At 38.4% G+C, this 14,416-nt stretch overlaps 1 protein-coding gene across 1 annotated transcript in view; it reads left to right on the top strand.

The window, feature by feature from the left end:
- Window positions 1-8,296: 8,296 nt before the first annotated feature.
- The window catches only part of olfm3a (olfactomedin 3a), a 30,972-nt gene continuing 24,852 nt past the window's right edge, over window positions 8,297-14,416 (top strand). Inside the window, exon 1 of the mRNA XM_075452196.1 lies at window positions 8,297-8,547. Within this exon, the coding sequence (XP_075308311.1) occupies window positions 8,479-8,547 (69 nt within the window). The 5' untranslated portion in view covers window positions 8,297-8,478. The remainder of the gene's footprint in view (window positions 8,548-14,416) is intronic.

Here is a 14,416-nt window from a genome sequence, read left to right as displayed (position 1 = left end):
AACAAAAATACCTTGATGTTGCTGAGCAACTAATGCCACAAAAGAGGAAGGGAGAAAATGAAAGAGGGATGAAATGGGGGGTGGGTAATGAAGGGACAGCACAGCAACTATTTTACATGAGCAAAGCACAAGAGCAGGAATGCAATTCTAGGATAAAAATGCGAAGGAGACAAGAAGGAATGGAAATAGCTACTGAAAATGGAAAAGTTGTAATGAAAAAAGCATAAATTCCTGCCAAACATGCCAAGCTCTGACATGAAAAACACATATGCTTTTGTTTTCTTAGAAGCTGTGGATGGCAAACTAATGCCTGTTCAATGCCTATCAGAACAAGTATGACAGAAAATAGAGCACATGAATAACTTTACAACCTCGGAACACACATGCAGAAACAGAATTTGTGCCTCTACTGAGGCAGAATTTAGCGTGAAATGTTACACAAAGACAATTAGATTGTTTCCCTTTTTGTGCGTAAGTCTATTGTTTTCATGCTTCATGTCACAGAGGGGCACTTGGATGACTCAAGTGTAAACCTCATGTCAAACCATCTCAAAGTCTAAGTGCTCCTCAGGTTGTTTCTCAGGTCGTCCTTCTGGGCTGCACAGGTGCGACTCTGATGTGGCCCTTCTGGACACACTTGTTGCACACGAGGACCCTTACTGATTCACCAAGTCTAGTCTTGCACTTATTCATTAGCAAAATAATCTGCCTACTTGTTTTTCTTTTGCGTTCTTTTGATTGATTTTAAAAATGCTTGGAGAAAACCCAGGAGGCCAATTGCTTACAACTAAACGTGCTTCTTCAAAGATTTTCCGCCGTTATAGCACCATGGATTTGAATCTATTTATGATTTATGTTCACATGATTTATGGTATTGAAGGTGGGCTGTATCTTCATAATGCTTGAATACAAATCGATTTTATCATGGCTCACTGTACTTTACACAAACAAAAAAAAAGAAAATCATACAAATGTCTTTGAGCAAGCAACACCCTTTTATTTCTTTTTAAATAGTTTTTTGGGTTCTGCAGCGCTTTCAGACAGTCTCCTGTGGGGAGAGCAGAGAGTAGACAAACAAGTCTACACAACATTAAAAAAAAAAAAGAAGCCAAAAGACCAACAGTCTGACTGACAACTTCAGGGCATAGTATTCTCCTCAGAATACTGCTTTGACTACTCGTTAAATTTTTGGCAAAATATAAAGCACTCTCATGTTATCCCCCCGTTCAGCTGTATATTAAAGTGTCATAAGACCAAAAAGACTAATAACCCAAGAATGCCAGGAAAAAAAAGGTAGAGTCTGTTTAAAAGTTCAAAAGAGGAGAGAGCAGATGGATGCTTTGAAGAAGCAAAAAATAAATAGGACTGTCCCTGTAAATGGAATCTCATAAAGTGTTGAATAATGCAAAAGCATTTCCTGTATATGGATATGTGTTAACAGCTTTACGTTTGACGGACGGCAGAGCCAATCTTCAGAGGGAATATAGAAATAATCTCACTGGTCTCCCGGCAGAAGCAGATCTGTTTAAATTTAATTACTCTAACTTAAACATCTGAAGTCGCTCTTTAAAAACCCACCCCACTGAGATTCTATTATGACAGTGTGAATAGGCACTGCACCCTTTCCAGGTTACTTTTCTATTTCAGTAATCTGCTTTATAGGTAGGATTTAATTCATTTCATCGTTTCACCCAGAGACAAGAGGTCACTCTCTTATTAACAGAGACACATGGATGCATTTCCTTATCAGAGTCAGTGTCTCCTCTTCAGGAAAAAAAAGGGATGTGTACGATGACTATAAATCAGAAAATTCAAAGAAGAATCTAATCTAGTTTTCCCCGAGTTACACAGTGTTCAACAAAATAATCATAAACACTTCAGGCTGCTGTTCCCATTACCACTTTGGATCTTTGTCAGTGCAACAAAACACAAGTTTGGTCTCCCACATATGTTCAGTACCCGTCAATATCTGAGTCAGTCATCAGGAGACGTGGCCAAATGGTGCACAACTGTGGAACATCACCATGGTAACCTAAAAAGGAGGCTCAGTGCGCCTGTAATATGACAGGGTGTATTTTAACTAAGACATCTCCCCTGCATGTGATCTTCCAGCTCTCACAGGTCCAGTACTGTGCAAAAATTTTCATTTCCAAAATAGACTGCATTGCAATCTTGTAATACTTTTAAAGTGATCTTGAACAACTTTTCATCAGGCTTTCTTGAGTTTTTCTTTGGACATTGGCAAAAATTTCCCTCATTTGTAGTCCATCCCTTGTACTTGTAAATTTGCATAGGAATGTGTTTTTGCGTGTTGAGTCACTGACCTATGAATGATTCAAGCTAAATAAGGGCTTGAACTAGTGTTGTTTCTACACATAACAATACAGACCATTTTAAATTTTATCTTTAAGCAATTTCCTTGTAGCAGCCTAACACAAAAAAACTCCCAATTCCTTTAGTTGCATCCACAAAAAAATGCCAACGATAACTCGAAAAGCTATTAGCATGACCATGATGTGCTTCGTGTCCTGAAAAATGGGAGGAAACTGGAGAAGTGGAGGACAGAAAAGATGGCAGACATAAAAAAAAAAACTTGTACAGCAGATAAAGAGTATCTGAAATGATTGTTTTTATAAAAACAGGGGAGAAAAAGATCCTGCAAATACTTTGCACAGGACCTGACAGATGCATCTGGCCATTCAGTTGATCTGAAGGCTCATCAGAAATGGTCTCAATGGAAGGAAGGCTCTTAAGAAGCCATTCTTAAGGAACTGGAAGAGGTAGAAAGGGCTGAGGTGTGCAAAATGGCACAAGAGCTGGGCTGAAAAATCAGTGACAATGGGTCTTATGGAGTAATGCATCCTCCACAGAGCCTCAACATTACTGAAATGTCCTTTGAGAAGCCTGGAGAACTCTTCCTGAAGACTGCCTAATGAAATGACAAAAGAGCTTGTCCAAGGCTCTGTTGAAGAATAATGGTGATCATACATAACATTAACTCAAATTTGCTGAGGTACCCTTTTTGAAAGATACATTATATCTGTTTCATAAACCTATATAGTATTGGCTCACGTTTAATTTGATGGCAGAAACACATCTAAAAAACCGTTGGGACAGGGCCACATTTACCACTGTGTAGCATCCCCTCTTCTTCAGAAAACAGTCTGTAAATAACTGGGAACTGAGGGCGCCAGTATGGGAGGATATTCTGCTCCAAAACTGTATATACTTTTCAGCACTAATGTGCCTTTTCACGTGTGAAAGTTTCCCCGTCCACAGACACTAAATCGCCTCCATACCATACCAAGTGTGTGTGGATAACAAGCCAGATGGTCCCTCTTCTCTTTGTTCTGGAGGATATGGAATTTATGATGATGTCATGATAAAAAGGATTCAAGATTTTCATTCATCTAACCTTCGAACAGATTTTCAGTCAGTGCCCTCAGTCCATTTTAAACAAGCTTTGGCCCAAAGAAGACAGCAGCCTTCCTGGATTCATTTCAACATGTGGTTTCTTCTTTGCACGATAGAGCCTTATCCTGCAGGGTGAACTGTGTTCACAGACAATGGTTTCTGGAAGTGAGCCCATGCAGTGATCTCTATGACAGAATTTTAATGCGGTGCCAACTGAGGGACAAAGATCACTGGCATGCAATATTGATATTGAACTGAGTCCCTTAAGCACAGAGAGGCCTCCATACTTTTAGAATGTTCTGATGATATTATTTCCTGTAGCTGATTGAATATTCAAAGTCTTTACAGTTTTACATTGACGAGTATAGTTGCGAAATAGCTTCCTGTTTTGTATGCGCAGTCTTTGTCTGAATTCTGAACCCCTGCCCATCTTTACGTCTGAGGGACTCTGGCTCTTTCAGGTGCTCTTTTCATCATGACACTGACCTGTTGCAAATGAATCAAATTAGATGCAATACGTTCCTCCAGCTGTTTCTTTTTAGGAAAGCTAACTTCTCTGGACTTTTGAGACACATTGCTGCCATCCAATTCAAGATTACATATTTTCCATGAAAAAGTAAAATATTCAGATTTTCAGTATGTATCGCAGCTTTTAAAGTGTTCCTTTTTTTGTTTGTTTCCTATGGAAAATTGACAAAATTGGAATTGGATTTGGAAGTTCTATCATTTTAAGAAAATGAATGTAAACGTGTTGTCTCTGGGTCAAAAACCCAACCTGGCTGTTCTGAACACCTCAATAATCTTATGTCAAAGTGACATCGTATTGTTAATAGATCCCAATGCCTCTTTTGTTGCTGACATTCTTCACTCATACACAATACACATATTTTCCATAACTTTGTGACCCCCTATGCCACTGAGATTGTCTCAGACTCCCTAAATCTTTCTCGCAATATAACATTGAAGCTTTGTATTTTTTTTGCATTTTTCTGTTTTTTTTCCTTTACTGAAAAAAAACACTCTCTGAGAGAGTTTAAAACAAAGAGGTGAGCCATGACCCATTCTTGCTTGAAAATACTAAGCATTTGGTGGAAGCTCCTTTAATACCCAATCTTGACACCCTTGCCTGTCACTAATGATCCTAATGGTTGAAGAATCTTCCAGGACAGTGTTACTTGTTTATTCCATAATCAATGTTCGTTGAAGTTATTAGGATTCAAGGATTCCCTTGTGGGACTGTTCATACCCAAAATTTATTGAACATTTTGATGCACTTAGCTCAAAACCACAGGAAATGAGAACCTCGTGAAGCAAGTTTACAAAACTATAAAAGAAATGACACACAAAGAAAAAAACAACACAATGCCACGTTCTTTTTTGACTACAAAGAAATATGCCTTTATGATATAAATGCATTGATTTGATGTTTTTGAAATTATTCATTTTTGCCTGTAAGTAAATCAAGCACTTCAAATAATAACTTGCTGAATAAACATAGAATGGAAATGGATCAATTATCCACACAATAAAATGGCTTTGCAATTGTTTATCAGAATAAATTTTTTTTCATTGAATTAACATAATAATATTATGGTTGATCAAACTTCTTTACCAGGGCCTCAACAACCAGGTAGGATTAATTCATTTCACATTTGCTGTTGAATGAATCAGTAAAGGTTTTACTCATGTCAGTCATGTCTATTCATTTAGATTTGCTTCCATTCATTCAACAAGGCTAACATAAGTAACACAGACAAAGTGTTTGTTCGTACTACAAGATTTAATTATGTTTAGAAGATTATGTTGATCCAATGCATATATATTATGTGAACACAATAGAATTACTTAACGCTGAGAGAAAGCGTCCATGTTTATTTTTAATGTTCATTCAAGAAGAAAAAGACAATGAGGGAAGAGCACCGGAAAGACCTGCTGAGATATACACAAACAAAGAAAAGAGAAAACATAAAAAGGAAGAGTAACTTTCAGACCGTCAGGAATGATTCAGATTGACAGCACAACACGAGAACCCCACACACACAGTGCCATGCTGCAGATTACTGGGTTATTAAGACCTCAGATGACTACAACTTTCAGCATCGTCATACGGCTACGTTTCCAGAGACTGCATCATCACAAAAGCCTACACCAGCGTCTGATCTCCAGCTGCTTTTCCTCTGATGAATAGTTTCATGAATATCTCATGCCTGAATATCTCACATAGATGTAACCACAGAGCTGTGGAGAAACCAAGTGTCAGCCTTGTATATAAAAGCCCTCAGCTCCCTGAATGAGAGTCATAAAGAAGCAGACTCACTTATCTATCTGGGATGGGGTTTTATTGTTGGTAGAATGCTTCTCATCTGCCTCACATCCTGACTTTAAAAAAAAACAACTTTTGTCTATTGTTTAGATGCAAAAAGCAGAGGGGGAGAAAAAAGTTACAATCTGTGGCCAGAGCAGGAGCTGAACCCAAATGCTGTACTAAGAGGAGGTGATGAAAACTGAGACTTTTATGGACAAAAGATGCTGCCAGGGAAGGAAAAGCTTGGAAAAACTAAGTTTTAAACGAACAAGAAACAAATTCAGGGGAAAACATATGAATAACTGACCGGGGGGACCTTTGACAAGTAGAAATTAACTAAGAAAACCAGGCTGTTTATATACTGAGGGACTAATAATGAATTAACAACAGGTGAGAGTAATCAGCAACAGAAACCAGGTGTGACGAAGGCGGCAGTAAAACCTACTCTGGCGAACAAAAGTTCAGGCTTTAAAAAGAAAAACAGCACGTTGTATAATCTGGACAAAGACTATGGAGACAGAGCAAAACCTGAATGAACTCTCATCAGAAGTCAAACAAAAACAAAGACGATACTAAAACCCAGGTAAACTCAAGTAAAGTTGTAGGTTTGACAGAAAATGATATCAGAAACCAAGAACCCAAAATCCAGCAAAGCATGACAAAAAAAAACAAAAAAAAACACTGGGAATGTGCGATGCAGCGTTCTTTCTGTTCCAGTAGGCCTACATTCAGTCTGCAGCACAATGCTCATCGCAAGGTTTATCATTCAGAGACATTTTTGAGCTAGTGAAGGACAGCTTCTCTAACATTTGGACAAACATCGAGCTGCATTAAATTTGAGGATTTTGCTATTTAGTATGTTTGTATTAGATTTGTTTAGCACATTGGGGGTCTCAGTAGCAACGAGGCTGTCTTTTGTGTGCAGCAACCCTGCATACTAACCTTCAGGATCTTGTTTTTATGCACATACAAAAAGACCAGCCTCTAAAATCATGTCTAAATCCTTTCTGCTAGTGATTTTGCCAAGTTCCAAAGTTAGAGCAAATATTCATATATTCATATCACACACTATGACCATTAATCCACTAAGTGAACATGCAGCTGAAGGTATTTAAAAGGGCTATAATTGGTTTACTTTATTGGATATGCCACTGAAGGGGGTTCGATTTTGCAAAATTTTATGTGAGCTGGAAATACAACTTTTCATCTCATACACTGTGCATCCACTTTAGTATGGAGTATGGAGTGGGCAGGAAGGTACCGGAGGTAGTCCATCTGGATCAGCAACCCACTTCACAGTATGTTTTTTTTTTTTAATGCATTTTGTTGTTTGGAAGTAAGATTCTATATTCTACGTTTCCAATGCCTTTTCTCAATTCTATCGCTCCCTTTCACCATCAAATTTGACCAGTTTGACCAACATTTTAGCTACCAGACAGCAACATGCAGATAACCAGAGCTTTCCTGACAAGATGGTACTCTTATCCCAACATACCATCCACTGTAATGTACAAATGTTGCTGCCCATCATGGAAAGGATTACAAGGCCATTTTCAAACAGTGTGGAGTCCATCATTCTACAGTCTGAAAGATGGTCACACATGGAAAACATTCAACACAGCTGTGGGTCAGATTATGCAAAGCTCAGAGAAAATACATGAAGCCCAAGAGCTACATTTCAGACTCCATGGGCCTCAGCCAGCATGTTAAATGTTAAAGTTCATGACAGTACAATTAGAAAAAGACCTCATAACCAATTATCCAGCACAGTGTTGGAGGGCTAATGCTAATGATTTGGGTTTCTTTTGCAGCCACAGGACCTGGACACCTCACAGTCATTGAGTTGGCCACAAACTCCTCTCTATAAGTCCAGATATGTAAAACTAAGTATGGATGTACTTTACTGTTCACTTGATGCTAGTAGAGTTGATTTTTGGGGGTCTGATTAAAAATCTTTTAAGTTTTGTGTCTCTTTTACAACATTCTGCCCAATCAAACGACACTGATATTCAGAGGTCCTAAACACTGCCATTCAGTAAAACACAAGGATATAGCAGAAGTGTAATTTCCTTGCCAAGTGGATTACTTGTCAGAAAAAATGGGATGGGGCAAGCATTTGTGCTCATCACCCCTGTGAGCAAACGGGTAAAAAAAATAAATAAAAAAAATACTCCTGCAGTTCTCTGCTTAATCCAAACTGCATCCATCAATTCTTTTTTTTTTTTTTTTTGGATATTTGCAAATGCAACGCTTGTGAAATCAGTGCACATGAGCGGAGCATTTTCTGTTTTTAATCTCACATCAGGTTTCGGTCAAGCATGGAAACACTTTTTAAAAGAAAATCTTTACGCTATTCCTCAGTTTTATGTGTATTATTGTTTGTTTCTTTTTGTCTGCAATGTGTCACACCACTGCAATTTCATGCCAGTTGGAGTGATGTATATCATAGATAGATAGATAGATAGATAGATCATGAACTCAGAGAGTGATGTCACATATTGGTGCGCCTCCCCTGCAGTCTCGAACTGAAATATTTGAATATTTCTCCTCCGCCCCAAACTTAGTTTTTTCCTCGGCGCTGCCTTCAGTCGGTGTACCGGGGAGCGGTGGGTGTGATGCCGCTGAACGCGTGCTTTCTGTGCCGCTGTCAGAGCGCTCTCCCTGCGGTTCCACAGACATAAAAGCAAACACGCTGAGGCAGAAGCTCAATGTTAAAGGACTGAACCTTGGAGAAAAGTGGCTGCCAGGAGCCCGACAGCATGCGGGTCCCTTTGAGCGTCTTGTACCCGGTCCTCTCCCTCACCATCTTCGGATTATATCCCTCTATGGTGAGTTTGCGTTTTCCTTTCATTTCCAGCTTGACACTTGTTTCCCAACGGAACGACGCTAACTGGAGTACACACTATTAACAGCTGTTGTACCAAGGCTGGATGATTTACAATCATTTCTATTGATAAATCCCCGCAATGATACGTGCAACTGTTCTTTTTGGTATTCCAAACTTCACTCAAAAGTCCCGTAATTTAATGGATAGATATTTTCAAGATATGAATTAAGAGCTTTGAGACAAGAACAAATTAGCTTTAAAACTCCACAGAAGGCACAATACTTCGGTGTAGGTTTGCTTCTTCCTATGATGATCAATAGAAACTTTGAACAACACATTTATGGGTATTATATTGTAGCTGCAACACTCCTCTAAAAATATGGACTGAAACCGCCTGTTGGGTTGTGCATGTAAAGAAATGTATTAGTGTGGGCTTTTAACGTCGACCTGAAACTCGTGGAAATTACTCTCCATGAATAGTCCTTAGTGTATAACTCATTCTGCTGAAACATAGTGGTTTCTTTGTAAAAATAAATGTAAATAAATAGATAAATAAATAAATAAAAATCACATTTAGCTCATTATCTTTGCCATTTGTGGATGTAAATGTTTTAGTATTTCACCAAAGGTCTGTTGTCTGCCTAATAGGTGATGATAATAAGCTCTAAAAATAAAGTCCACTTGCTCCATGCAGCGTTTTTTAGGTGGAACATGTCTCTGTGTCATGACCTCATCATCCGCTACAAAAAGGCAGTCAGTCTTTTGTCTGATTTTAATGATCTTCCTGTCCGAATTTTAGTTTATCTTTGTGCTTAACCTTGAGCAGTTCTGAGGGCAGTGGAGTTGCATGTGCAGTTCATACCAAAGATAGATAGAATAACAAGGAGTGAAGCTCATTGCTTGTGATTAATGTGCAAAGTAGTGTAGGTTCATGGAGCTCAGGGTCTTCTGGAGGTGACGATGAGGAGCTGTCCACTCTCAGGTGCTGAAAGGTCGCTACATATGCTCTCTGGTTTTGCAGATCCCCGCAGAAAAGGAGAAAATCTTCATTCATTATTTTTTAAGGTCTTTTCTGAACCTTCGCTGTGCTCTGTGTAATGATGCTGTGGAGGAAAGACTCAACAGAAAATGGTGCTTTATTCATAAGGAAAAGATCTTCAATTCCAGATACATTTGGGGAATTCATCCAGAATTCGTCAGAAAATAATGAGAACATGACACATTTGCTAATTAGCTCATTCTTTGTCATTTATCAAGGGGGATACACATTACAGTTTCTAAGCTGAGAGGACTCTGTGCTTTTCTTGTTAACAAATTATTTCAAAAGGCTGTCTTGGGTGGTGTTTGTACAGAGACACGATTTAAATGCATTCAGATTTGTTATTTTTGAGGTCTTGATAAATAAATTCACAAAGAAAACAGAACAGAAAGATTAACCAACAGTGAAAACACTCATCTCTGTGCACCCTTGGTGTTTGTATATACACGTATAAGATCCATTCTTATCTTTCATCTGCTTGTGATCATAATGCATCGCTGCATGGAGGAATACGAGATATTGCTTTATCAAGAGCTGCATGCAAATTTCTTGCAGGCCTTTCAGCCTCAAGGTTTTAGACTTATCTCAGAAGGCAAACCTTTTATGGTATTACACTAAGCAGAAAATTATTTAGCTGTCACTCAGCCTGTCAGACATTTTAGAGGAGGCTTTGTTCAGAGAAGGGGCAGTCATTACCTCTTGGCACCGAAAATTATGTCTTTGTGCAGCCCCTACACACTCCCACAGTCGACCCACAGGCTCGGTTTTGCAACTTAAAGATAACCTCTTACAACCATGTTCCTGGATTAGGATGTTAAAGCTAAGGCTAATGATATGGATTTTCCTTTATGCCTGTGTGGTATGATCTACTTTGGCAGCTATTACCTCTGCAGTGTACATAACAGATCCCTGAAGAGCCTTTTTGGGAAAATGAAATATTTGCATAGTGTGGTTTTCCCTTATGGTCTGTGCCAGCCGGGTAATTACACAGCGGCTGCTAACGGCACCGAGTTACTCTCAGCCTGATCAAAGTTATGACTGGAATTTGTGTTTTATCATTATACATAATATTCTGCACCTGGAAGACTTATTGATTGAAGGAGAAGGACAGTCTCCAGACCAGTGCCAAAACTCAAGTGCCTGGTTAAAATTCAGCAGACATACTTTTCCCTCAGAAGTCACAGAAAATCACAGCAATTTTGAGCAGAAATTCTGTTTTAGATTGGATTGCGACGCACACTGGCTTTATTTCAGTTATCTTTTGCATGTTCTAGCATGTGGAGACATTGACATCCACTGTGACTCTCCTTTTTGTGCATACTTATTCTCACAAAAAAATGTGCATACATGCTCATACATTGTAATGTGTTTTTGTTTTACTTGAACTGTAGACAGAATGACTAAAAAGTATTCAGACTACGAAAAGACTTGCAATCTGGTTGCTATGTATTTGTGCTATTTTGTTCCATGCTGTTTCCATGCAGACAACAAACTCCTGTCAGTTCCTCAGAGTAAATCGCAGACCTTAATTCTTCTTCATCCAGTCATGTGTAAAATCAGTTAATCTCATGAAAATGATTGGCTTTTTGACACGTTTTTTTACTTGTAAACATTTGATTTTCTTTTAACCACTGCCTATAGGTGAATGTTTTGGAAATAGATATATGTGTGATTATATGATGCACAATTCATAGTAAAATAATTGCAACATACACAGTCACCACTGCCACCACTGTGCCTCACAGTTGGGATAATGTTCCTTTCTTGGAAAAAAAAAAAAGTCTGTTCCAAAGATGTTTTCTATTAATGTGGCCGACCAATCTGTCCAGAACAAATTATTCCAAAAGACCTTATTTTAATTTCAATGTTAACTAACAAAAGTTTTGCTTTATACTCATAAATATTCATTTTGAACATGAAGATATTTCCATGGCACCTTACCCATGAGGGTCTAATTTGTGAAAAATCGGATCACTGTAGACGTATGTGCTCATATGACACCAAAAGCTACCCGAGTTGTCTGCAGATTCTGTGAAGAAGTCCTTTATGTTTTGAAGACTGACCATTTTTTGGGCTTTTAGGCTGAATGTGCTGGGTTGGTCAGCCCTGCACAGCCCTTGAAGTCTGTTTATTTATTTTCCCTCTAATTTATTTCAAATCATTTAGAAATCTTTTTGAAGCCATTGCATTCAATGCCTGTCTTCTCAAGGCCTTTTGAGGGTCTGCAACCAAAACATGCACCAGATATCAAGGGTTTAAATAAGTCTGCTTTCACGAGTTTGTCCATAAAGAAAGCTCTGATAAAAGCCACCCATAATGAATCTGATCTTTGTGTGGTGTAATAAATGTAGGGGTATACTAACCTCGTCCATTCCAGTGACTAATGACCCAGTACACTGTGTCAATATTAATTCAACAAAACCAAGCCAAAATGCTAAAGCAGTGTGTGAAAAACTAAGCACTTTCTTACTGCTTCCATAGGAAGAGGGTAAGTAGCAGCCAGATGCTGCTAATAAAATGCTCTTGATTATCTGATCTTTAGCAAAGGTGAGCACATCTATAAAAGTTGAAATGTTGTATTTAGGTGTGTATTAACACAATGCCATGGAGGAAAGACATCAGCAATGCATTTAGAGAATCAATTGTTGCTGCCCATCAACCTGAGAAGGATTAGAAGACCATTGTGCCCATCATTCTACAGTAAAAATTTTCTTCACAGGTGGAAAATATCCCAGTTACCCGATTGAAGGAGTATGGCTTATTTGGCAGGACTGCTTGGAGGAATTGCCTCTCTAAAATGAAAACGACAGCACAACTTACGTCTGCAAAGCTGCTTCTGAACGTACCACAAGACTTGTGGAACAATGTTCTTTGGACAAACGAGTCCAAAGTGGAGATGTTTGGGCCTAATGCACAGTACCATGTTTGGAGAAAACCAAACACAGCATATCAGCGCAAACACCTCAAATTAATTGTTAGGCACAGTGGTCGAATGGTGATGATTTGGGCTCGTTTTGCAGCCAAGGGACCTGGGTACCTTGCAGACACAAAGATCAACCATGAATTCATACTCAGATGTGAGGCCATCTATCTGACAGCTGAAGCTGAGCCAAAATTGGGTCACGCAATAATACAGAATGATTCCAAGCGCAGCAGAATATTTCACAAAAGAATGGCTGAAAAAGAGAAGAAATAAAGCGTTGCAATGGTCCAATCAAAGTAAAAAAAATGTGCTTCAAAAATGCTCAATGCATGTGAGGGACTGACAACATACATGAAAGGATTTGCAAGTTACTGAAGATTTTTGCACGCCAATGGTTCCTGCAAGCTCCTGAAATATGGGTTGTACTTATTTTTTGGTTGATAAACAATGACACTGTGTAATAGGTCACGAGTCCCGAGACTCTCACAACACTGTATAGGTTTAATTACTTAAACAATCAAAATAGCTGGCAACTCCATGTAACATGTGGTTGTGTTTATCACTTTTATATGAAGGCATTGCTTTAAAGAACTCAGAATTTAGTATTATTCAATTTTTTCTGTTGACACCCTGGTGGGTGAATAACAAATCATGTACATGGCTGTACTGAATACAACAGCAGCATGAACAATTTGAATCATTCTGTACAGTTTCTGCACCAGCACCAGTGGGATGGAGCTTTGTGTAGGCATTGTCCTCTTTGTTAGCCAGTGTGGGTAGGTGGAAGGCAAGCATACACCTAGCCTTGTGAACCTACACTCAAACACAAAGGCCAGTTTAAAAAGATGCAGCTTTCAACTTCAGCTCCAATTGAAAGGTTTCGGGTCACATAATCAAACTGATCAAGGCTGAAAAGGTTTAGGGATATCCTGGAGCTAATATAATTTATTTTGTGTTTGATGTCCTTTTTACACTTTCATTAGCATTAATGTATGATACAGTCAAGTAAATTTGTCAAGCACAGATACCGTATTAATGGATGATACATGCTATGGGTACACACATGCATATGCACACTATCATTTAACGATAAAAAAAATGAAAAGTTCCATTTTTCTCACAACAGTTTCCGCCAGGGGCTACATCAAATACACAGACTTTCAAACAAAGCAAAAACTGATACAGAAATATGGTAGTATTATCAAATGCTGCTGCTTTATATACAACGACTTGGGCCCTTGAAAGCAACTCTCCCTTGACTGTGCTCCCCTGAGTGAATGCAGCTCAGTTAATAAAAAGTCTGGGCATAATTACAAGAGTTGAGACATGATGTTGAAACTACCAGGGGCACAGTTACAGCTCTTTCACTGTTCCTCTTATGATTACTGTAATTACAGCCCAAGTGGTCTCCATATCAAATACATATCACTTAATGAGAGCAGAAAGGCTGGACTTGAGAGGAAAGAGTTTGTGCTCTCCATGAGTATATACTGTAATCAAGCATCCAGAGAAATTCCAATTTCTCACTAGCAAAGTTGAAGGTGCATTAGGTTTTTTTTAAGTAGCTATAAGCACCGACAGATTTATACAGATGCTAAAAACCTAGAGCATGTTTTAGTCTTTTTTAAGTCGGATTAAGGGGACAACTAATAAAATAAGCATGTGTTTATAAAAAGACACAAAATTGTTGGTTTAGTTATTGTTTGTTAAACCAAAGCTTCTCAGTTCCAGTTTCTAAGTATCACCATGTACAGTTTATTATTAAGCTGTAACAAGGAGATTGATTGAGTAAACAATAAATTAGAAATAGAGATTTAAGCTAGCTTTTTAGTGTTTACCGTCACTTTACTTTCTTATATTACAGGATGGAACTGGTTAGTCCCCAACAATAATAGTGTTAAATCAATT

The sequence above is a fragment of the Odontesthes bonariensis genome, chromosome 20 (assembly GCF_027942865.1).
Source record: "Odontesthes bonariensis isolate fOdoBon6 chromosome 20, fOdoBon6.hap1, whole genome shotgun sequence".
NCBI lineage: Eukaryota > Metazoa > Chordata > Actinopteri > Atheriniformes > Atherinopsidae > Odontesthes > Odontesthes bonariensis.
The sequence above is the reverse complement of the archived record's forward strand: the minus strand, read 5'-3'. Positions and strand labels throughout refer to the sequence as shown.